Genomic DNA, 23,561 nt, shown 5'->3' on the forward strand with positions numbered 1-23,561 from the left:
AGATAGATGGGGTGGGGGGAGCTGGGAGGGAGGGAGAGAAGAAAGGAAGGAGTCTGGTAGACCAGGAGAGAGGGAGAGATGGGAAAAGTGATATACACACATATAAAAAAATAAAGTGAGAAGCTTGGAAATGAGGTATAGGGAGGAAAAGATGAGATCCAAAGAGTTTGGTGCTGGGTATTTTTTTCTATGATTTCTGGCAGCACAGTGCTTCAGAAATAATCGCGAAAGAATCCTTTTTTGCCACTTCCTACAGGCGTCCCCACTACCATCACCATCACCATAGTTCTCCCAGGCTTTTCTTTGGAGGTACTGCAGTGGTGTTTAAAATACTGTGTGTGGGAGTTTAGAATTGAATGGGTGTTGGGAGAGCTTAAATTCTTTACCTTTGCCTCTCCCTAGTGAGCGAGCAATTTCTGCAATGATAGCTGGTCTCCCTCTGCCTGCACCAGAAGAGCCCTGGGACTGTGACCAGGGGAACAAGAGAGATGCACCAATCCAGTCGGTCTTCCAGGACCCCAAGAGAGAGGAGGGGGATATGGAGCAAGTGGTGAAGAAGTGTTTCTTAGGACTTCCAGGTCACTGATTCTCTCTGGAGATTGAGTCTCCTTCTGGGACATCCATGTTTCTTCTTTCCTTGGAAGGAAATGGAAGCATACTGGAGCAGAGTAGCCTGGTTCATTTATTAAGTCCATGTTAGGTGAGGCACTGGCCCAGGGGCTGGGATAGAGAGGTAAGACAAGCTTTCCGCTCACCTGGAAGAAGAGGACGCAGCACTCTCCACTTTCTCTCCTCTTCCATCAACAATGGCCAGCTGAGGCTGGGTTACTTCTTTGCCTGCCATTTGTGTCTTCAACAATGGGCTCTGTGTCTGTCACCATGGATCTGGGCATGTGTGAATAGATGTTCTTTCTAGCCCCCCATGATTTTTGGAAGCTTCATCTACCTTGGAGGTCCTGAGACATGTCTGCTTCTCTTTGTCTTTTTATGTCTCTCTCAATAATGGCCACTTAGTTTGAGTTAATATCCTGAGACTTAGGAATAGAAACACCAGTGCCTGGGACACCAGCCTTGTCATCAGCCTACTCACTCTCAGCTGTCCAGGACAGTGCCCCATACCGGACTTTTTCCTCTTCTCCCCCGTCCTCCCTTCTTGTCCTACAGGCACAGTGGGATGCTGATGACAGTTGGTTTGACAGGCTTAGAAACCACAACCACTCTGCTCTTTTGACCCCAAGGTACTGCCAAGACAGATTTCTGTCCCAAGTTTTGACTTTCCCAGCGGGCCTTTGTCAGCTAACTAGGGCTGTCCTGGGGCAGCCAGGGGTGCTTTCCTGATGGAAAAGCAGCAGCTTCCCCCTTCTCCTGCCCTCTTCCCGTCTCATTGGGTGGTTTCCCTTAGTATCTTTCCACAGTTACGGCGGCATCGGAAAACATTCAGTTAGAATCTGAGATGGAAGGAACTGGAACAGTTCGTTGGATTTGCTCTTTTTAATACTCCCCTATTTTATCTGATTAACATACCCATCAGCAGTGGGGTCTTTCTGATCCCTCCTCCTAAGGATATACCAAATCCAAAAGAATCTGGAATAAGGTGGAAAAAGAGGGAGATAAAATCCTGGAGCATCTTTTGTATTCCCTCCAGCTGTTTCTGGAAGGTGACTCTCTCTTACTTGGATGTCATTTAGTGATGCGCAGCCTGTAGCATGTTTGTCAAAGTTGGTACACATATTTGGCTTAGGGGTGTGTGTGTGTGTGTGTGTGTGTGTGTTTACTACATGGGCTAATTCCTTCCTCTCTCTGGCCCTTCTTGAGCTGCCCTATCACCCACTGCCCATTTCTTTTTTCTTATTTTTCACTTCATTTTGGGTTGGACGAGTGGAGGAAGCAGAAGGCCACAGTGACCCCAGCCAGTGGCTACTCTCTGATCACTCCCCACCTCCTCTCCCAGAAACCTTTCCCATGTGCTGGTGCCTTGAAGACGTGTGTGTCCGAGGAGGAATCAACCTCACTTCTGATTATCTTTCAGCATCTGAGCTTTGAGTGCCAACTCCTTGGTACCAGCTAGGGGTCCTTGGTATCCTGACTACGACTTCCTGTCTTGTGCAGGGTACCCATTCACCCCAGAGCTCCCTGAGAGCTGAGAATTGGATGAAAGTTCTCTGTATAAGTGGGGAAACACGGGTCCCCACAAAGGCACCTCTAGAGTCATTCCCTGCAGACCTCCAGCCAGGAGGATGTTTGGGGGCTCCTTTTCCATGACTTCTGGTGGGATCCTTGGTGTCTTCACCCTGATGACACTGGCAGCCAGTGGGGGCTGTTGGCAAGAGGGTAGGAATGCTGCTGGCGGGCGCCCACCTTTAACAAAAAGACAGGAGACAAAGTGGCTTTGTCTCCTTTTAATATTATATGTGGTGCAGAGGTGAGAGGACACGAGTTTGGCCTTGCTCCTTGAGGAGCCAAGCCACAGGCCTGTATAAGCGAGAAGCCACACCGCCCCTGCTCGAGATGAACGTATCATACTCTTCACTTCAGCTTTCCCATTCCTGGCTCAAGTCCTAAGCTCTGTTTTCCAGCTATACTCTTTTTGTTCCTGAGGAAGTTGCGGTGGCTTTTTTTTTTTTTTTTTTTTTTTTTTTAAGCTGTATTAGGGGGTTGGGGAAGGAAAGCTTTATAAGTAAAATAATAAAAAACAGACCACTCTGCCATTACAGGCACATAAATAGCTCCACTGTAGCCCGGCTACACACTTGCTTTGCCATAGCAACCTGGAGCGGGTGTTTATAGCAGCCTGTCACCCCGACAGGAAAACAGCTGCTTCTCCCCCAGCTGCACTGGCCATGGCCTGGGCCTGGAGCAGCAGGCAGGACCCCCCAAGGGGGTGCGAGGGTGGGGGGTTGGCGGGGGAGGCTGCCAGAGGTCCAGATGGGCCAGGGCAGGAACACTGGGAGAGCCCAAAGCGGGTGGTGAGTGTCTTGGGTTTGCACATTTCCCATCACGTGCGTCAGGAGCCCTCTGTCTCCTATCTCCTGCTGTGGGCTGCAGGAAACGGGTGCAGAGGGTGCTCAGCTTCCCCTGAACCTAGGAGAGGTTGTTCTGAAGCTCAGGGGTAGCTTGTTTCAACTTTCCAATTAAAACTTGGCTCCCGTTTGCAAGTTCCGGGAGGTCCTCTTAAGTCCATTTTCTCGAGGACTCACAGGAGAGAAGCTTTCCTAGGGAGGATTGTGGGTGCCTCCAGGAAGAGGGGGTGCCCTGAGATGAATGGTGAATGGGAGCAGAGGTCAGCATCCTGGGAGAAGGAAAAGCAGGAGGAGATTTGTGACAAGATCCTCCCGTGCCCCTCTGCTATCAGCCTAGATCCAAGAACACTGCCTGAACTGGGCCCCTGTTCAACGCCCACACAGTACCTTAAGCTGGTGTTGCGGGAGGTGCTCGGGATGTGGTTGTGGAGATGCTTCCTAACCTCTGTGGGGTCCTCAAGGTGTGGGTCCCAGACCAGCCATGGCAGCACCCTTGTTAGAAACATATTCCCAGGCCTGCCCTCACACCCCCAAATCAGAAACTCTGGGGGCAGCAGCAGGGCCCAGCCATAGGTGGTACCCACCCCCGCAGGGATGCTGATGCTTACCTGAGCTTGTAAACCACTGCTCCAAGAAGGGCTGCAAATGCAGGGGACAATGGCTTGTCCACTTTCTAAAGCCCAGGGCTGGCATAGTGGCTGCCGTCGGTACAGTTAGTGAACAGGAAGGGCAAAACTGGGCTGATGGGGTGACATGTTATCAGGGAGTGCCCCCAGTCCCCTTTCCTAATGCATGCCATCCTCTCAGGGGTGGAGCCCTTGCTTATCTGCCTGGAACTTGCAGGGGATGGGTGGGTTGAGGGAAGGGCTGGGGAGGCATGGGGGGTTCTCTGTGCTCTGTATAGGGGAGACTGCCATGAAGTAGAGGGGGGTGATGGGACTGTCATTCAGGCCTGACGTCCATGTGTGGTACCCTGGCTGCTGTCTGGGTCATACAGGAATATTACTCCCTCCTGCTCAGCTCTGGTGGCAGAACAGCTGCCGGCAACACTTCCTTCTGGTGGATGAGCTGTGGCCTCCTTAGTCCGAGGTCAGGGGTCTCCCCACTCCCCTCCGAGGGCTCCACCAGAACCTGACACCTAGGAGCTACCAGATCCTGCTCCAGTACCCAAGGGAGATTGACCCTCCTCTCCCTCTCCACCGGCCTGGCATGACTCCGCGGAAATTTGTTTCTAAAAATAACACAAGATCCAATCCAGCTGCTAAAAAGCCCCTTTGTTCTCTTGGAACCAAAATGTGGCAAAACCACAGAAAGCAGCCCCAAGAAAGGCAATGTATGTTGTCCAAGAAAGTATATGTACTGGACATATGCGTGTTACTACCCAAGGTCTGTGTCCTGTCCCGGTTCTGGGGAGCTGCTCCCTACTTGGGTGTGAGAAGCAGAGGCCCTTGCAAACCCATATCCTGAGCATTCACCATGAGCAGGTGGGAGGCTGCCAGCACCCCTTTCATTAAACAACAGACCTTCTGCATGGCCCTGTCACTCCCACCTGAAATTGGCTCCTGGCCTCTTTAACCAACTGAAGGAAGTGGTCAGTGTTATGGTTCCATCCTCCACATTTTTTAAATCTACAGCTTGCTGGGAATGCTCCCCCACACCCAGTGGGTCACAGGAGGCCACAGAGGTGACCAGGCCAGTATGATTCAGATTATGTGGAAGAGGGTACATTCCCCATGTCTCTGAGTCTGAGGGACTGCCCTTTCTCCTCTTGATGTATTGATGCTATTTTAGAATAAAGCCAGAGGGGTGACACTGCACTCTCAGGCACATTCGGCTTTAGCATCCCAACCCATGCCCTGAAGCTTCCTGTCTTCATCTCGATGGTTCCTGGGGCCTTTGACATGAGCTGAATCTCAGCAAGCCAGATGATTAGGAACAGGCTACCAACCTTGGATCGATTCTTGGTATCACTGTGTAGAGAAAGTTTGTGCTCTCGATGGGCCCTACATTCCCCTGCCCCCGAAGGCATCAGGCCCAAACAGATAAGTTTGGTCATCATTACCATAGCATATTTTAGACAATACAACCCCTATAGGACTGCAAGTTTCCAGGATCATGGTATGTTTTGCTTTTCTTTGTGTGGATCTCAGGTACAGAGCAAGGAGCCTACCATACCATTAGTTCATGGCCCATTTTATCACTGGCCCATGCAAACCAATTTGTGTGCCCACTGTTACCCCCTATCCCACATCTATCCCCTTCTCTGCCCAGGAGCAACATTCTAATGGGCTCACATATATCTCTTTGTTTAAATACATCCCTTAAAATGTCTAGCATCACTTTAGATCATGTGTTTTTGTGTAAGAGCTATTAAAGCACTCCGCTCCACCCCAGTAATATTTCTAAGATCACTAGTGTTGTTGTGTGTACATCTGATCTGGGTTTCTAACTCTTGCATAATATCCCCTATTATCTAGTGCATATATTCTGCCTCTCACTGGACGAAAATCCCAGGTTGCCTTCACCACCAGTCACGTCCCAGTGAACGTCCTTACATGTGCCCCCTTCTGAACTTGCATGATCATTTTTGGGGGGGGGTGCACCCAAGAGTAGGTGATGAGTCCAGGGTGTGCATAGACTTAGTTTTAACTTAGAAGTACAAAGTGACTCTGGAGAAGAAGGGAGAATTCTGGATCCCTGAGGCTCAGGGTTGGAGGGTGACACATTTTCTCCAGAAAGATGCTTTGATTCTGGCACTACATTTCTGCTGTGGAATTGAAGAATCACTCAGCATGGCAGATGGGGAGGAGAAGAGTAAGCCAGAGAATCTCATGTATACTACCTCCTAACTGGGAAGTGATGTTCTCTCTTCAGGAAGGGAGTATCCTCTGGAACCCAGGTCCTAGGAGCTGGCTGCAAATTAGCACCAGGCTCCAGGACCTAGAGCAGGATCACAGGTCACATCATGCCATCCTGTGGTCAACGTGGAGGCCTGGTTTTGGTGCCCTAGCCCCCACTTGGCTTCCTGTCATGGGCATGGCTTTGGGGGATGATGATGGGTGATGCCCATCACATAAACTTTAGCCAACGTACTCTGTCTCCAAATTTCTTCCCACATGCCTCCAAAGGGCCTCAATAGACGGAGAACTCAGTAGACTCAGTAGATACTTAGTAGACTGTGTGTGCTCAGGCCTGCTTCTGCAAGCCAGTGGGCATTGGAGGAGCAACCAGGCAGGGCAGGCACGGGGAGGAAAGGAAGAGCCCAGCACTGTGATGAGGATGGTGGCTGCCAGACCTGAGTGGCAAGAACTGGCAAGAGTGGGCTAGGATCTGGGTCATGGAAATAAGAGGCCTGTAATGAGGAGGGAGCAGATAAACCTCTGTGTGGGGTTTAGACCTCCAGAGAGTAGGGCCAGCCAGGGATGTTTCACTCCAGGCAGCCATATTTTTCATGCCATGTTCAAGTGCTTACTAGATTTTTTGACAGGGCATGGCCCTCTCAGAAGCATGGGAGTGCCTGAAAGGAGAAGTAAAGCTTCGGAAACTGTAGGTGATGGAACAAGAAATGCCGCTTCTGGAGACAGGAGAGAGAGAGAGAATCTGGAGCAGGCTCTGTCTCAAATCACCACTGAGGAGGTGTTTCCCTGACCTGTTTCAGAGCCTTTAGGGCTGGCTCTTGGACAAGGGACAGAAAAGTTTACGTGGACCTTCTCATCAGGCTTTAGGAGATAAAGCCTTTTTCCTTTTTGTCACAGGATTGTCCTTGTCCTTGAAACAGGGTGGCTTGGATTCAGACTAGGGCGCGAATCCTGGCTCTCTGAAGCTCTGTTTCCCTGCCATCAAATGGCGGTGCCCTCCCTACTGGGCTGGTGGTAAGGATTCAGTGAAACAATGCATGTAATGATGGTAAGAGCCACTGCGTGTGGAGCAACCACTACGTATCAGCCGCGTGCTAGGCACTGTATAGCACACACGCATGTGCCTTAGTGTGATTTCTCTCTCATTTCCACACAAAGTGCCTACGATGGTATCTGGCTCATTGTGTGCGCTCAACTAACATTTTTTCCTTCCCTTCCAACCCCCCACCTCGTCCCTTCCCTGTTGCTGCAAGTAGGGACGAAAACAGAGCCTCACTTGGGGGAGGGAGCCTTGGGATCAGAGGAGAGAAAGCAGCCCCCTCCCCTCCACTGTAGGTTTCGTTTTTCAGTTTGGTGCCTTCTGTGGTGCAACTGGCCTGCTCCCCCAGCCCCTTCACAGTCTTCCTTCCTCCACCTCTCAGTCCTGCATGACAGTGACCCATGGTGTTGGCATTCCAACCAAAGCATCTCTGAGTGTTCCAAGTCACCTCTGAGCGGAGGCTCTTGCCTGATAAAGAGGACAAGCCAGGGGCACCAGACTCTGCTCTACTGAGCGGCAGCCCTGCTTGCAGCCTGGAGGCCGGAGCTGAGTATAGCCCTTATTATTCCAGGCAGGTCCGGCTGCAGTGCTGAGCCAGCCTGGTTCCCTAACCCCTGGCCCCTCCTGCTTCCTTTCTCCCGTTTCCATTCATACTTCATTTCCCATGCATCGTGCCAGATTCAATAGCAGCCTTTGGCAGGGGCGATTCAGAGGGTGGGTTCCTCTCGGATTATCAAAAGACCCTCCTCTGTCCCCTACACAGGAGCTACCCTTTCTCCTCGTAGTCTGGGGATGGATCTCTTCCTTAGCACTCGGGAAAGTTTCCAAGAGTAAGGGATTCCTTGGACAAAATTGGAGGAAACAGAGTGTCTCACTATTGTTTATGGTTTGGTGGCTTAGGGCATGAGGTTCTTGTCTCTGGCAGCTGTGTCAGAACTTGCTAGCAAGCCTCACTGTGGACTGAGTTACTGTGAAGTGTGGGGTGGTTTGCTTCTCAGGTGTGTATTGGATCCGGAGAGGGTGTGTTTCGGCCCCTGTGATGTACTATAGTTGATTCTGAAAGAGAAAGAGCAAGAGGAAGAGTCAGCATTTTCTCTAAGTGGAAAGGGGTATTTTCTGTACTCCAGAGATGCTGCATTTTAACGGATCTCTTAGATGTTTGTCAAAAAATGAGGAGGTCCAGGCTCCAGGGGAAGAGTAAGGGGGAACAAGAAGAACGCCAGACAGCCAAGGGCGCTGACTTGCCAAAGACTAGATCATTTCTTGCCTCGTCAGACTGCGGTGTCTTCATCTGTGAGGTGGGGGGTTCCCAGCAGTCCTACCTAGAACTGATATGTGACAGTGTTTTCACAGGTCATTCCACATTGCAGAACAGATGTTGCAGGACTTTAGGAAGAAAAACATTGCAATGATTCAGTGATCATGTAAAGTAATACAACTCCTTGCCCCTGAAGGAAGCAGTGGGAGGGTTTGCTCTTCTGTCCTATCATCCTTTACGCTGACAAAATGCTAGGAACTGGGAGTGAGAACATACCTTACCCAGAATGCCCCGAGCTGAATGACTAATCCTGACCTGACAAGAGGTGGTACCTCCCAGGCGTCTTGAGCAGTTGTGTCTGAGGCTGAGGCTGAGGCTGTGTGAGCTCCTCCAGATTACTGTTGCCAGTTGCCTAATAAGGATAGGGGCCAGGCAGCCTCCGCAGTCGCAGAGAGCTCACATGAGAGCTCCGAGAGAAGTATGGGTGCTGCAATGCCTGCGAATTCCAGAAGAACTTCCACAGGGATCCCACCTGAAGCCAGGGCCCCAGCTAACACTGCCCACTTTGACTCTGTGCCGGCAGCTGGGCGCTTGACCTTCTCTGTCTCTAAAGCAACCTGAAGCAGACAAATCTCATTCTTGTCCACATGCCCCATCAGTTTTAATCCTAAGTGTCCCTTTCTCATTGGTTGCCTACGTGAGTGAAAAAGATCACTCTTCTTTGGTATCTTGAGGGGAGGGGTTCAAAGTAAGGAATTCTGACTCAGACTGTCCTTCTTTTCTAGAAATGTAAGGCCGCCTCGCCTAGTGGCATTGCCAATGGTGATAACCCAGCGGGTGGTTATTGCTAATGAAGCTGCCTTGGGATTTTCCTTTTGTGTGTGTGTGGGGGGGGGGGGGGAGGTGGGAGTTCCCTCTGGCAAGGAAGGATGGAGGGGCACAGGGAGCTTGCCCTGCTTAAAGGGCTCGATCCCAAAAGTTCATTAAGATCAAAGTAAGGGGAACCCTGGGTGGCGCAGCGGTTTAGCGCCTGCCTTTGGCCCAGGGCGCGATCCCGGGTCTCCGGGATCAAATCCCACATCGGGCTCCCGGTGCATGGAGCCTGCTTCTCCCTCTGCCTATGTCTCTGCCCCTCTCTCTCTCTCTGTGTGAGACTATCACAAGTAAATAAAAAAAAATTTTTTTTTTAAATTTAAGATCAAAGTAAGCCTTCTCCCATCACTCAAGACTTACTGGACGCTGGGCATCCTTCATCCCAGATTTCCAAGCACTATTTCTATCTCTCATTCTGGTCCTTTAGCACTTTCTTAGGATGGTGTGAAGAGGTAGGGCTGATTTCTCCCCCAGGTGAAGGTGGGAGGAACTGAGCCCTAAGGAAGGCATGTGACTTGCCCGAAGGGTGCCTGGAAAGATGGTAAACCTGGTTCTGCATCTGCTACCAGGTATTCAACAACAACAACAACAAAGTAGCCTGATGCCCGCTGTGTGCAGGCTACCCTCAGACACTCGGGGATACAACAATGAACAAGATGAGGGCAGACCTTTGCCTTCAAGGGGCATATATTACAGTGGATGGGAAGAGAAAAAAAGTCAAATCTGATTTCTACTTTAGCACTCTATCAGCATAGTTTTCAACATCCTCTTAAAAGGTTAAGGAGTTTCTACTTAAGGGTCAAGATGGGGCTTCTGACTGCTCTGGCCTTTCCCAATGCTTCCAGGCTCAGGCAGGAAGCTGAACTGGTGGGGATAGTCTGCGGTACCACCTCTGCCCCTGTGCCAGTCAGGATGAAAGGACTTTAATGCACTCCTCATATTCCTGCTGGACCTCTGCTCCCCAGGCTACGAGGCGACATCTAAAACAGAAAGGCAGATAAAAAGGGAAAAGAAAGAAAGGCAGTATGATATTTAAAAAACAATAGCAACAACCCTGCTTTCTTAACCCCCTGTAAGTCAGAGTCGCTCTAAAAACCTCTGGTAAGGGACACCTGGGTGGCTTAATGGATGACCATCTGTCTTTGGCTCAGGGTGTGATCCTGCGGTCCTGGGATCGAGTCTTGCATCAGGCTCCCTGCAGGGAGCCTGCTTCTCCCTCTGCCTGTGTCTCTGCCCTTCTCTGTGTCTCTCATGGATAAATAAAACCTTTAAAAACCAATCACTCGATCAGTAAATCTCTGGTAAAAGGAGGAGGCAGAGGGTGCCACTATGGGAGAGAGGAGTGTAACCAACTCTGTCCCCTGGAACCTGCCAGGAATAGGATTGATGGGAGTCAGCAGGAATTTTGACCACATGGGATTTTTGGAAAAGTAACTAGTAAAAGAGGCAAGCCCTTATCTGAGGGTTCTTGTGCTTCTTTGTTCACCTTCTAGAAGGGCGGGTGTCATCGATGTATTGGAGAAGGACTATCCAGAGCTTCTTGCCACCTCCTGGTAACTGAACTCAAGTCACTGGGGACTGTTTAACCAAGGCTGGACCCCATGTTTGTTCTGGTGCTACAGTCAGAAAGCGCCCCTTCACAGTTTATTTTTAGTCCCTTCACATTGAAATGATGTGGGGACATCTGGGTGGCTCGGTCGGTTAGGCGTCTGACTCTTGATTTTGGCTCCGGGCACGGTCTCAGGGTCATGGGGTCAAGGCCCCATGAGGCTGCGCATGGAGAGTGGAGTCCGCTTGGGATTCTCTCTCCTGCCCATCCCCCGCTCTCTCTGTCTCAAATAAATAAGCAAACAAATAAAATAAGTGGCTGATGCGTGGCAGTGGGTCCCACATGACTCATAGGAGCTGCTCTCTAAAGCCCAGGACAGGGCCCAGGTGAGCCTGGCCACCTCCAGCCCTCTATCTCCTCAGCTGTGCATGGCTCTGTCACTCGCCCTAGTCAGAGGGGGAGCACAGGCCTCTGTGAGGGGAGAACTGCTGATCTGAGACCATCTGGTGCCCACTCACTCACACACCAGCTGACACTACTGTCCGCTGACCTTGCCAGGACCCTGGGCTCGACCCGAACCAATAACCATCTTACCCCTGCCACCCCAAAGAACTTGAAGAGTCATATGCTTCAAACTCTCTTCCTTCTCCTCAGAGGCCCTTCTGTCCCCTTTATGTAAAAAGGCTCCACCCTGTATCTCCAATTGCCAGAGCACTTTATTCTCCCTTCTTGGACAGAATGAAACTTTTCAGAGGGGTGGGGCTTAGCTCCGAGATCTGAATGCAGTACCTGGCCTGCTGGCCGCCGCAGCAGGCTGCAGGATTCCCCTACGGCCGGCGACTGAGTATTCTCAGGGGTCCCAGAAGATTTGGACATCATCTACCGGGCTTTCCTCCTGGTCTGTAATGTGTGTGTCAGGTACGGGGTGCTGGGTATGGGTGCAGGGTTCCGGGACATGGGTGGCAGACTGACAGGCCGGCCTCCAGATCACTCTGGTCCAGCCTCCTCTTCTGACCTCTTCACCCCAGTTAGAGGCAAAGGTCATGCTAAAGGATTTCATAGTGAGGCCCTCAAGTGAACAGACAGGGAGAGCAAGAAACTCTTGGAAACTTATTTCCAAGTTTCTGAACCTGCCGGATTCATGTCACCTGGCTCAAGAGCAGCACGATGGGGGGATTGGGGCGTATGTGACGTCACTTCTCTACATGGCAGTTTACAGCTGCTGGGGCCTCCTGGGGAGGAAAGGGCCCCTCTGGAGTCCTTTCACTTAGCTCAGGCCTCAGGTATCAGCTCAGCTCGGGCATCAACTGTCACCTAAACCCTCGTGCTAGAAGGAGTACCTCTTGCCCTCACAGATGCTGGATCCTCACGGCCTCTCTAATCGTTTTTGTCTGTCTTTGAATCTTTATTCCAGAGACCTAGTTGCCGGTGGTATCCAGGGAGCCCTCCTCTTCCTCCTCCTCCTCCTGCCGCCTCTCTACCACTGCAGTTGCTGGTTGTTGCTAAGGTGACCTCCATGGTAACATGCACATCCTGTTTACACCTCCATCTGGGCGAGCTGGTCTAAGCTAGGAACCTACCTACCCTGGACAACCACTTCCATCACGGCCCGGGGACCCCAATCCTCGTGTCGCGTGGTCCGGCTTCCACTCAGTTCCCCCGTCCTCTTCCTCCTCCCGCTGCCGAGCTCCCCACCCAAGAAAGGATCGGGGCAGGAGGCCCCTCACGCAGGATAGAGTCCCATCGCTCTCCTCACTGGGTTCCCAGAGAAGCCAGAAGTAAGAAGTGAGGCAGGAAGGCGGGAGTTCCCGGTCAGTTGAAGGGAAGCCCCACGTCTTCTCTGGTCGAGGAGCCGGGTAACGGGAGGCAAGATGACGAACCCAACAGAACATGCTCTGCCGGCCAACTCGACGGTTGAGAGCCGTGAAGGGGACTTTGGCTGCACCGTCATGGACCTGAGGAAGCTCATGGAGCTGCGTTCCACTGATGGAGTCGACCAGATCAATGTGCACTACGGAGGCGTCATGAACCTCTGCAGTAGACTGAAGACCAACCCCGTGGAAGGTAAAGGCCGTGTCGGGGGCGGGGACCAGGGCAAGATGACCCGTGTCCGAAACGATTGCTTTCCCAGCTCCTGGAGGAGGCACTGGGAGACCCCACTGGTGTGTATCTGTGTCTTTTGAGAGAAATGCAGTATTGGAAGCACTGAAGGGTGAGGCCGTGGAGAGCCATGTCCTTCCTAGAGGTGGTGCTCTCTGAAGATCGTCCATTCTTCCTTTTTCTCTATCAAGGTACAGAAAGGAGACTATGTATTTCGATTTTATTATTTTTTTTAAGATTTTATTTGTGTATTCATGAGAGACAGAGAGAGAGAGAGAGAGGCAGAGACACAGGCAGAGGGAGACGCAGGCTCCATGCAGGGGGCCCGACGTGGGATTCGATCCCGGGTCTCCAGGATCACGCCCTGGGCCGAAGGCGGATGCTCAACCGCTGAGCCACCCAGGGATCCCCTGTATTTCGATTTTACCAATTGAAATACCATTTTAGAGATGCTTTCATTAGTAAACAATCGGGCCTCTTATTCAGTATCTGTCTCCGATTACAAAAGAATTTAAGATACAATTCTACTCCTCACTGATCTTACCATGTAACTGGGGAGAAGGGGCACAAAAGAAGTGAATACGTCCATCTACCCGATGTGACACTTCTCTGTCATGGACAGTTAGAAACAGGATGGGCAGTTTTAGGGTACACAGTTGTACCTACCCTGTCTTTCGATTATTCACTTTGTCTCATGTCTGGAAATTATCGATGGCTTTTTCAACCCCAGCTGGTGCCCTTTTAATATAGTTCTTCTCAATCTCTTTTTAAAAGAGAATGGGAAACCTGGCTTCACGCTTGCCCGGCTCAGTTCAGGGGCCTGATAAGCCGTGGTAATATAAAATTTTGCCTCATTAAAATAGAGACGGGGGATCCCTGGGTGGCGCAGCGGTTTGGCGCCTGCCTTTGGCCCAGGGCGCGATCCTGGAGACCCGGGATCGAATCCCACGTCGGGCTCCCGGTGCGTGGAGCCTGCTTCTCCCTCTGCCTGTGTCTCTGCCTCTCTCTTCTCTCTCTCTGTGTGTGACTATGATAAATAAATAAATAAATAAATAAATAAATAAATAAATAAATAAGAAAATGATGTTAATACCTAGCCATCCAGTTATAGGAACTAATCCATTGGGATTATATATACATATGATGTGCGTACCGTGCTCAGGCTTATCATGGGTGTTCAAAAAATGGGTTGTCTCAGATTAAAACAGAGCCTGTGTGTGTGATACCAGATGTGCCAAAGCGTGAGTGCCCATGGAGTGTAATGTATTATTTCCTCTAGAAAAGCTACCATAGCTCCTGGGCATTTCTTCCTTTCACTTCTTGATGTCAAAGACATCTGGTTAGGATGGCAGTGCTTAGCCGCTTTTGCAAGGCTTGCTCTTTGCCTTCTGGCTAGAATCTAATGACTACCTTTTGGATTACTTTGTAGCTAGATTTCTTTATTCTGACACTTTTAGAGTAGTATCAGCCTTAAATAAAGGCTATCCATATTATATGTTCGATGAGAAATACAGGAGCTCAGGAACACCTGTCAGAATTTAGGCAGGACCTTTCTTTTCCCTTCTTACCCCATTCTTGATCACTGTGGTCAGTTGTTTCTCTCACAAAATGAAATTCAGGAGTCCAAATCAGCTGGAACCTGGGAAGCTCCTAACAGCAGGATCCAGACTTTCCTCCCAATTTTCCAACTCCTTTCTTGTAGCTGCTACAGCTCTTCCTGATTCCCAAAGAGCTTCCATTCCCAAAGGCCATCCTATATTCCACTCTAATCTCAACTTCAGATAGCAGATGTTATATATGTAGTTAATGCCCTTCGATTCTTTCCCAGTCCTAGTTTCTGACTGAAAGTTGAAAGCCACACCTTCTGATGGCAGGTGCCTCTGCTGCTGCAGACCCTGGCTGTGCCTGAACCCCAGCACCCCTACCCCTACCCCTACCATTGGTGCCATTGTCTGCTGCCATCCCCCTGCTTCCTTAGATCACAAATCTGTATCCTGACTTGTTTCAGTATAAGACCTATCACAGGGCTGCTCCTGGAGCTAGGGAGGCAGGGTGTCTGAAAACAGCTTTTCCATGGATAATATTTATTCCCCAGTGCCAACAGTTACCTCCTCGTGTGTAAGAGGAATAAAGGCATAGAAAAGGACACACAGAGGAGCTATGACACGGAAGTCTCTCCCCAGGCAGAGGTGATGCTGAGCTGTTTAGTGGGGCAGGCTGAGAAAAGAGCATCACTATCCCGGTCCCTCGTTGAGCAGCTGCTATAAAAAGCCAGCCCGTTCACTGAAGACCACACTGAGGTGCCTGACAGCCTAGCATAGTTTTGTCACCCGTGGGAGGCCCCTGCAGACTTGAACACCACGGTATTTAGAAGAAGAAAGAAAGAAATTCACCTGGTGCTTGAATTCTGTCGATTGGAAACCTGGTAAAGTAAGACTGGGGAGATGGGTTCCTAGAATATGACCCTTCCCTTTTATTCTCTGCTGGGTTGACAGCATCTTTTGTGTAGATTTGGTAGACTGTTTTAAACCATAGCTACTAAGGGGCCTATGGAACTTGGAGTTTATAATATTTATGACCCTAATGTGGTTTTATTATTCTAGATTTACACAATTGTAGAGGCAGGTGAGATTTAATTCTACTCATCCCCCAAGCCCCCTTCCAGACCCAAAGTCTTGAATGACCCATTTAACTTCTTAGGTGAAGTAAACATGATGGAATAGATCTATCTTTCTTTCTTTCTTTCTTTCTTTCTTTCTTTCTTTCTTTCTTTCTTTCTTCTTTCTTTCTTGCGATTTTATTTATTTATTTATTCATGAGAGACACAGAGAGAGAGGCAGAGACACAGGCAGAGGGAGAAGCAGGCTCCCTGCAGGAAACCCGATGCAGGACTAGATCCCAGGACCCCAGGACCCCAGGATCATGGCCTGAGCCAAAGGCAGATGCTCAACCACTGAGCCACCGAGACACCCCTAGATCATGTTTTCTGACTGAGTCCGTGAATGCTCTCCTGCCTCTTACCCTAGAGCAGCAACACAGAGAATCTCAGAAGGAGAGATGATTTTAAAAGTTTGTTTTAGGGAACCCTGGGTGGCGCAGTGGTTTAGCGCCTGCCTTTGGCCCAGGGTGCGATCCTGGAGACCCGGGATCGAGTCCCACATCGGGCTCCCAGCGCATGGAGCCTGCTTCTCCCTCTGCCTATGTCTCTGCCTCTCTCTCTCTCTCTCTCTGTGACTATCATAAATAAATACAAATTAAAAAATAAAAATAAAAAAATAAAAGTTTGTTTTATATTTCAGTGCCTGATAAAATGTCTAATTGTGACCCAGTGCTAATATTAATGTAATGATGGCTTATGTTCCCTGAGTACACGCGGCTGGTTGGAGCAAGAGCAGTCGCCCCAGTGGCCGAGAGCTGACTATATGCAACGCTACTGGGAGGTGTTCAGCTTCCACAGCATCCGTTCACAACCAGACACAAGGCTGAGTGTGTGTGTAAAAAAACGGAAGGAAAGTTAGGGAAACTAGATGGGATGGGAGAGCCGTGAAAGAGGATACAAGCTTACATCTCAGCAGCTAAAGGCCTCAGGCTTCATGGCTCTGTCAAACAAAAGCAGAGAGGCAGGGCTGAGGCTATAGCTCCCGAGTGAGTGAGCTCCGTGGCTTGGGTTTTAGGTAGGGAAAATCTGAGCATTTCACATCAATGGAAGCTTCTTAGTTGGCTTGCTTCTTTCTTCATTCCAATTTCTTCATCCACTTCCTTCTATTATCTATTCTGTCTCCTCTCCATCACCCCCCAGCCCCCAACAACCTATCTCTCCAACCCCCAGAGAGAAGAGTGTTTGGATGATACCCCCTGGAGGATAGGCTTTTACCTTTCCAGTGGCTTTCTGTGGTGGTGGTTCGGTGAACAGGAGAAAGCTTTGTGACTCTGGAATGGGAATCACTGTGGCTTAGGGGGAAGAGAAGATATTTTCCCGAGTCTCAGTCTTTGTGTGTGGTAAGAAGAGACAATCCCAATGAGATTCTTTGGTCTAGGGAGAAGGTTGTATGAATTCTTTCCCCGTAGAACTTTTTCCACATTGGTCCTCAGCTCTGCTTCCCTTTTTAGGAGGAAGAATGATGTCTTCTGAGGAGGAGCTAGGCCAGCAATTTGGAGGAAGGTCTGGGCCCAGGCCAGAAAGGGCAGACAAGGAGAGCCCTGACTTGACAATAAATCATTGCCTGTGGGCTTCTCTCAGAAAGCTGTAGACAATTTCCATGGATTTGGATCAAGAAGAATGGTGGTGGGAATTTCTATTTCACTTCTCTCTGTACCCTGTGACTTCTTTTCTCCTCTGCAGAGCTGAGGGCCTCACAAGTATACAGAGGGCTTCCAGTTCCTTTGCAGCCACATTTCAACACACATTTAACATCCATCAGGTACTGGGGACACCACGGTATTTACAACAGGCACAGTTCCTCCTTCCTTAGAGTTGACAAGAGGATACAGTAACTAAGGCAGTTTCAGAAATACTGTCACAGTGCTGTGGTGGGGAAGAGCTGAGTGTGATGGAAGCATACAAAATGGGCTCTTGAGCCAAAGGGACTGCAGGGAACAGGAAGGGACTTAGAAGGTGAATATGGACTCCTGTACATCTGCTTGCCTGGGGAAGCTCTGGCCTGGCCGTGCTCTGTGGTGATTGCTACCACTCACTGAATGTCCCAGACGTAAGGTGCAAGCATCTTCGCCTTGCACAATTACTGAGCAGCCCCTAAGTTTGGGGAGCTGAGATTCTTTTTACAAACAGGAGGTGAAAGACTCTGCTTTAAGACAATCCAGCCCAAATTACAATCCTGGTTCATTAATTGTAGGATTTAGGGTAATAGTTCCTGCCACCTGAAGATCTCTTGCATTCCTGTTCCCAAGCCTTTTGAGGTCAGTGGCATGTTCTACCAAGCATTGTCCATTCTTCTACAAGCTGGGACATACAGGGATGGGCCCTTCCTCCATGTGGCAGACTGAAATTTCCAGTAACATTTTCAATCTGCAAAAAAATTGAACACATAGCCCCAGTAATGAATAATAAATGTTTACCCACAACACTACAGCATTGCTATTAGTGCTTCCAACACTAGTATTGTTTACACAGTAATATAGGCAAGAAATTAAAGTGGATGACATAAGGCACCTGGGTGGCTCAGTCAGTTAAGTATCTGCCTGCAGTTCAGGTCAGGATCCCAGAGTCCTGGGATGGAGCCCTGCATTGGGTTCCCGTCTCAGTGGGGAGCCTACTTCTCCCTCTCCCTCTGCCCCTCCTCCTGCTTGTGCTCTCTCTCACTGTCTCTCTCTCAAATAAATAAATCTTCTTAAAAAGTATTTTAGGGGCACCTGGGTGGCTCAGTTGGTTAGGCGTCTGCTTTTGGCTTCAGGTCATGATCCCAGGGTCCTGGGATCAAGCCACACGTCGGGCTCTCTGCTCAGTGAGGAACCTGCTTCTCCCTCTCCCTCTGCTGCTCCCCCTGCTTGTGCTTGCTTTCTCTGTCAAATAAATAAGTAAAATCTTTTTTAAAAAGTATTTTAAAAAATAAAATAAAGTGGATGAAGTAATATAAAAAGTTCTGGTATTTCTCCCACACTCCAGCAGATGGATGCATGCGCTCTACTTAGAGACCATAGCTTTAGAGAATGTTAGTGTTGGGGGGGTAGTAAAAAACCAGGCAAGTGAATATGGGATGGGAGGGATGTGAGAGGAAGAAGGCAACTGGATTCTTTGACATTTTCTTCTATCTTTAGAGCATGTAGTGTGTTTTAGAATATCTGTATTGAAGAGCTTGTCAATTAGAGAACCCACGTGAAATCCTTCTCTTTCCTCCAGCCCTCTGCCCTGTAACCATCACCTTGAACTCTTGCCCCAACTCCCTAAAAGCAGTGTATGTGGGCATGGCTGCAGAGATCAACAGTCTGGGGCACTCTGCCCATCATGCTTTGGGCAGATCTATTAGCACTACTCTAAGATGTGAGAGAGAATCAAGCCAGAAGAATATCTTGGAGGGAAGTGAAAGGGTGCAGGTGGGCAGACCAGCTCAAACAGCCAGGAGGCAGCTACGCTGCGATGTGAATATTTGAGGCAAGTCCAGTCGCTTCATAAAAGAAATACTTGGTACTTTATAGAGGGGCGGGAAAGGCCTCCACCAAACCCACCGGAAGCAGCATCAACAGCTGGAAGGAGGAGGGTCAGTGATGGAGAAAGAGGAGAGTGAAAGTGCCCCCCTCCATTCCTCCTCCCCCTGCAGGGAATTCCATGCTGCATCCTGGGAGTTCCCTGTCTGACTTGAGTTCTGTGCCCAGGGCTGAATGAGGCCAACAGTGTGTGACAGCTCTGGGTCTTCTCTTCCCAGCCCAACCCCAGGCTCTGCGAATTCTATTCCAGCCTCCTTGCCCAGAGCTGGGCTCCTGGGCAAGCTGGCATAATGCTGCCAGGCAGTACACAGAGAAGGCTTGATGGGGAGAGGGAAGAAGTCTTCCTGGGCCTGAGGCCCCTCCCTGGTCTGCTCTCTCCCCTTGCACCAGGCCAGGAATCCTTTGTGCCGCATCCCTTTGGGAGCTCAGCAGAAACTCTTGCAAGTTCCCTTGTGTTTTTGAACTTTCTTGTTGCCTTGCATCGAACATCAGCTAGGGGTGGGGAGGAAGATAGCACTCCCTCCTTGGCTGAGGCAGATGTTTCGTCTACCCTTGGAAGTAGGGCTTTTGCTCTTTTTATTTAGCTCCAAGGTGTGAGCACCAGGGAGCATGACACTGGAGGGAAGCACACGCACAGTGTAGGAGCAAGTGGCCAAGCAGAGGGCTGCGGAGGGCAGATGAGGGAGCTTGCTTTCTCTGTGCCAGCTTTGGAGTGGTCAGAAAAGGCATAGAGCAGAGGGCCAGACAGGGAGAGACATCCCCTGCCGGAGCTGCTGGATTTTCTGAACCGAGAATGACGAAAAGACCATTCTTCCCTCAGTCAGGCATCCTCTTGCCGTGACTCTGGGGAGATGGCTTTATCTCCAGGGGCTGGAAGTCCAGCAGAGGGAGAGCACATCTCCCAGCTGTTAGTGGTGTTAAGCTGGAGAGGGGGACATAGGGAAGGTGCTCTGCCTCCTCAAGAGGTGGCATTTGGTTAAAGCCTGTGGTCCCTGCATTGTTTTTAAGCTCCTCTCCCCCTTAGCCCCCAACCCAAGGCTTTTACGGTAGGACCTGACAAGTATTCTTTTTTTGGATCTGAAACATGTTCTGATGTCTGTTCTCATATACCAAGGAGGACTGCCTTCGAAATAACCCAGAGAAACCTCTCCCTTGTGCTCTCTGTATGGGAGAAGATTCTGCTGTCTCTTTGGCAAAGCACCATAACTCAGACAGCTGGGAAGTCCCTCGTGATGTCTAACCTAGCCCCACCCTTTCTGGGGCTGAGCTGGTTCTCATAAGGGGTCCTCTGCTGACAGTCCTTGGCGTCCTAGGGAGGCTGGCCCTGGCCCTTCCCTGCTGGAGCCAGGCCACTGAGGGCTGTGCTGCAGCCTCTCCTCCCAAGCCCTGGTTCCCTGTATAGGCTCCCAGCAGACACAGATTTTCCACTGCTGCTTTTCCATCTCCTGCCAGCCTGGGCAGGGGCTGTGTAACTCCCCAGCATGGGGTGGGGGCGATGACTTCACAGCCTGACGTTCTCGCCGCCTCTCCCAGCTCATGTGTTCGGTCTGGTTCTTAGGGCCAAAAGTAATCCTGATTTGGGTGGGGCTTTTTCTCTCATGTTCTTGGGGACAAAGATTCCTCTCATTTTTTAAAAAAATGTATTTCTAAGGGAAATCCTTTTCCTGTGTTTCCAGCATTCTCTCCCTGCCAAGTATTCCTTTCCCTCTCCAGGAAGTTGTGTATTTGAGAAGCAAGTGCAGAGATCAGGGACTAATACTCTCTCTTTGGCTAGACAAGTATTTATGTGAAATTACTGCTACAGAGAGCAGGGTCTGGGAGCCTCTGAGGGCAGGAAGAATGGAATGAAAAGCCCAAAATTGGGGATTGGCTGAGCTCCCAGTCTGGCATGGCTTTCCTGTGTCCGGCCACATGTCAGAGGAGGATTCCCAAGGCTACTATGCTGACAGCCACTGCAGGCCCTCCCTGCCCCCAGGTACCCTGCTGGGAACTGGGACAGCCACCTGCCAGTCCTAAGGTAGCCACCATGAGAGCTTAGGGTCACTTAAGGTGGAACAGACAGATAAGAAAAAGTGGCAAAAACACAGTAAGTGTGTGACTCTGAGAGCAGGTTCGCGTCTAGGCAAGAGCAAGGCCTGAGCTTCTTTGTTTTCCTTAACGGGTCTTGCTTGGTTTGCTCGGGTCCAAAAAAAGGCCATCATGGACCTTTCCTCGAGTATAAGATCCATAGGCTGGACTCTGATGGACCTGGCGTCACCATCTCTAAGCACTGGAAAAAAGACAGGACTAATTCACTTCAGCCCAGTTGTGAACAGTGGGAACAGGGCTAACTTGCTCAGAGGCGCAGAAGAAAGCAGCATATGGGTCGCTCTGTTACGAAGGAGCAGGGTGATCAGCCATCCTGTTTGCCTGGCACATGGGGGGTTATGGTTTCCAGGAGGCAGGAGCTTCAGTGCCCAAACCCAGGAAGTCCCAGGCAAACCCCAGGCAAACCCCAGGCAAACAGGGACCAGTTAGTCCCCTGGAATGAAGCCTCAGCGGAGTGTAGCTGCTTCCACACCCCAGCCCTCTCCACGTGTAGGTTGGCATCCAGCTGCTTCCTGGGGAGTGGTGTAGACTCTGCTGCATACTAACCAAGTGGTTACATAACCTCTCAGGGCCTTAGTCTGCTTGTATGTAAAATGGGGTTAACAGTAGCTGCCACATAGGGTTTTACAGTGTCTGAATGAGAAGACACGAATGTGCCTGCTAAAGCATCTGGCACATAGTTATCACTTAAATGTTAGCAACCTGATTTATTACTCATTCATTCAGTTCATTCAACAGATTTGTATGCGTACTATGTGCCAGGCACTGCTGTACACCTAAAGAACAGAGACAAAAATCCTGCCCTTGTGGAGAAGGATAGACAGACACAATAAGTGAATGCGTCATACAATGTATTAGGGAGAAGACGTCTGGAGAGGACTAGTTACACAGGATAAGGGGATTGAGAATCCTGGAGCAGAGAAGCCATGATATTAAATAGGATGGCCAGGGTCGGCCTCAGTGAGAAGGTGACATGTGTTCAGAGACCCCAAGACGATAAGAGAATAAGCCCTAGCTAGTGAAACAAGCTGAGCAAGCAAAGAGCCCGTGCGGGGCCCTGGAATAGAAGCTTGTCTCATGCATTCAAGGAAACGGCAGGAAGGCTCACTGGGCACAGGGAACAAGAGCACACAGTAGGAGTTACAGGACAGGAGGCGGGGGGCTCTCAAGGGGCTTTACGGGTCATCACGAAGGCTTTGGTGCCCAGTTTTTTTTTGTTTTGTTTTTTTATTTTTAAGATTTTATTTATTTATTCATGAGAGACACAGAGAGAGAGGCAGAGACACAGGCAGAGGGAGAAGCAGGCTCCACGCAGGGAGCTCAATGCAGGACTCGATCCCAGGACCCCAGGATCACACCCTGAGCCAAAGGCAGACACTAAACCGCTGAGCCACCCCAGTGTCCCTTGGTGCCTGGTTTCACTGCAAGTAAAAGCCACCAGAGGATCCCGAGCTGATGACTGGCAGGGGTTAACTGAGTTTGAAAAAGATCATTCCAGTGACTGTGTTGGGAGGAGACTGGGCACAGGATAGCAAGGGTAGGAGCAAGGTCACCAGTTAGAGGACAGTTGTCCTTACCCAGGCAAGAGATAGTGCCAGCTCAGCCCAGGATGGTGGCAGTGGAAAGTGAGAAGCAAGTGGACCTTGGGTATACTTTGAAGATAAAGCTGCCAGGATGTGAGGGCTGAATGGATAGAGCGGGAGAGAGAGAGAGATCACAGGGTATTAATCTGAGACCAGAGAGGGCAGGATGACCTCAGATGGGGGCTCTTAGCCTGACCTTCACTGTTGCTGCTCTTGTTTTGGCCTCCGTTGGGCTCTCAGGAGATCCCTTACAGATGATCTCTAATAGCTGTTATCTGCTTTGCCCTCGTAGTCACTTACTCACCTTATTGGGGGGGGGGGGGGGATGGCATCTCCTCACTGCTTCCTTGAGAAATGTCCCAGGGAGATGAACAAATGATGGGAGCTCCTATTTCCCTGCAGCCAACCTGGCTGTCCAGTACAGCGGTCCCAAACTGGCACAGCCTCGCTCCCTCAGGTCCTCGGGGAGAAAGAACCAGCCAGGATCCCCTGGCTGCTCTGCCTCTGCCTGCCTGGGGGTCAAGATGCCCTGCCCAGAAACACTCCTTTCCCAGGCCCTAGCTTGCCCTTCCCACTGGGAACCTGACTACCCAGAGTGGTGGAAGCAGAGAGCCTCTGAGAAGCAGCCCAGTTTGCTTCTAGTGCTTTGGCCAAACCCACTCCCCCACAGAGCTTGGCTGTGCCACTCAGCCAGAGGCCAGGGTGGTGCACCTGGGCACCAGGAGGCAGAAGGCCCTGGATAAGAACATGGGCAACACTCCCCTGACTATCTTCCCTGGTTTCCCTCTTCTAAGCACTGGCAGGTGAAAGTGGTCTCCAGTCCCCAACTCCACGGGTGCAAGTGCCAGGTCACCCCACACATACTTTCCCTCCATGCAGGACCCTGTGTCTACCCTCCCAGACAGGCGAGTGTCTGGAGTACCTCCCCTAATGGTTTTGTTTTTTGGGTGGAGAAATGGAGGCCATCTCGACCCTGCAAGCAGTACCCCTTTCGGGTATGTATTTTCCCATTTTCAAAGTCTTTTTCCGTC

At 50.3% G+C, this 23,561-nt stretch overlaps 1 protein-coding gene and 1 long non-coding RNA gene across 8 annotated transcripts in view; one reads left to right on the plus strand and one right to left on the minus strand.

Annotated features, from left to right (window-relative positions):
- The window catches only part of ATP2B4 (ATPase plasma membrane Ca2+ transporting 4), a 98,598-nt gene that overhangs the window by 33,000 nt on the left and 42,037 nt on the right, over positions 1-23,561 (plus strand). For all 7 annotated transcript variants that reach the window (XM_025421211.3, XM_025421210.3, XM_025421209.3 and 4 more), the window contains one exon: positions 12,012-12,661. In XM_025421211.3, coding sequence (XP_025276996.1) covers positions 12,469-12,661 — 193 coding nt within the window. In that variant the 5' untranslated portion in view covers positions 12,012-12,468. The remainder of the gene's footprint in view (positions 1-12,011; positions 12,662-23,561) is intronic.
- LOC112643262 (uncharacterized) lies at positions 8,184-12,080 on the minus strand. Its single transcript, XR_003125744.3, has 3 exons — positions 11,938-12,080; positions 9,939-10,028; positions 8,184-8,303 (listed from the first exon to the last, which is right to left on the minus strand). It is a non-coding gene; the product is annotated as an uncharacterized LOC112643262 (long non-coding RNA).

This window comes from Canis lupus, chromosome 38 (assembly GCF_003254725.2).
Source record: "Canis lupus dingo isolate Sandy chromosome 38, ASM325472v2, whole genome shotgun sequence".
Taxonomy (NCBI): Eukaryota; Metazoa; Chordata; class Mammalia; order Carnivora; family Canidae; genus Canis; species Canis lupus.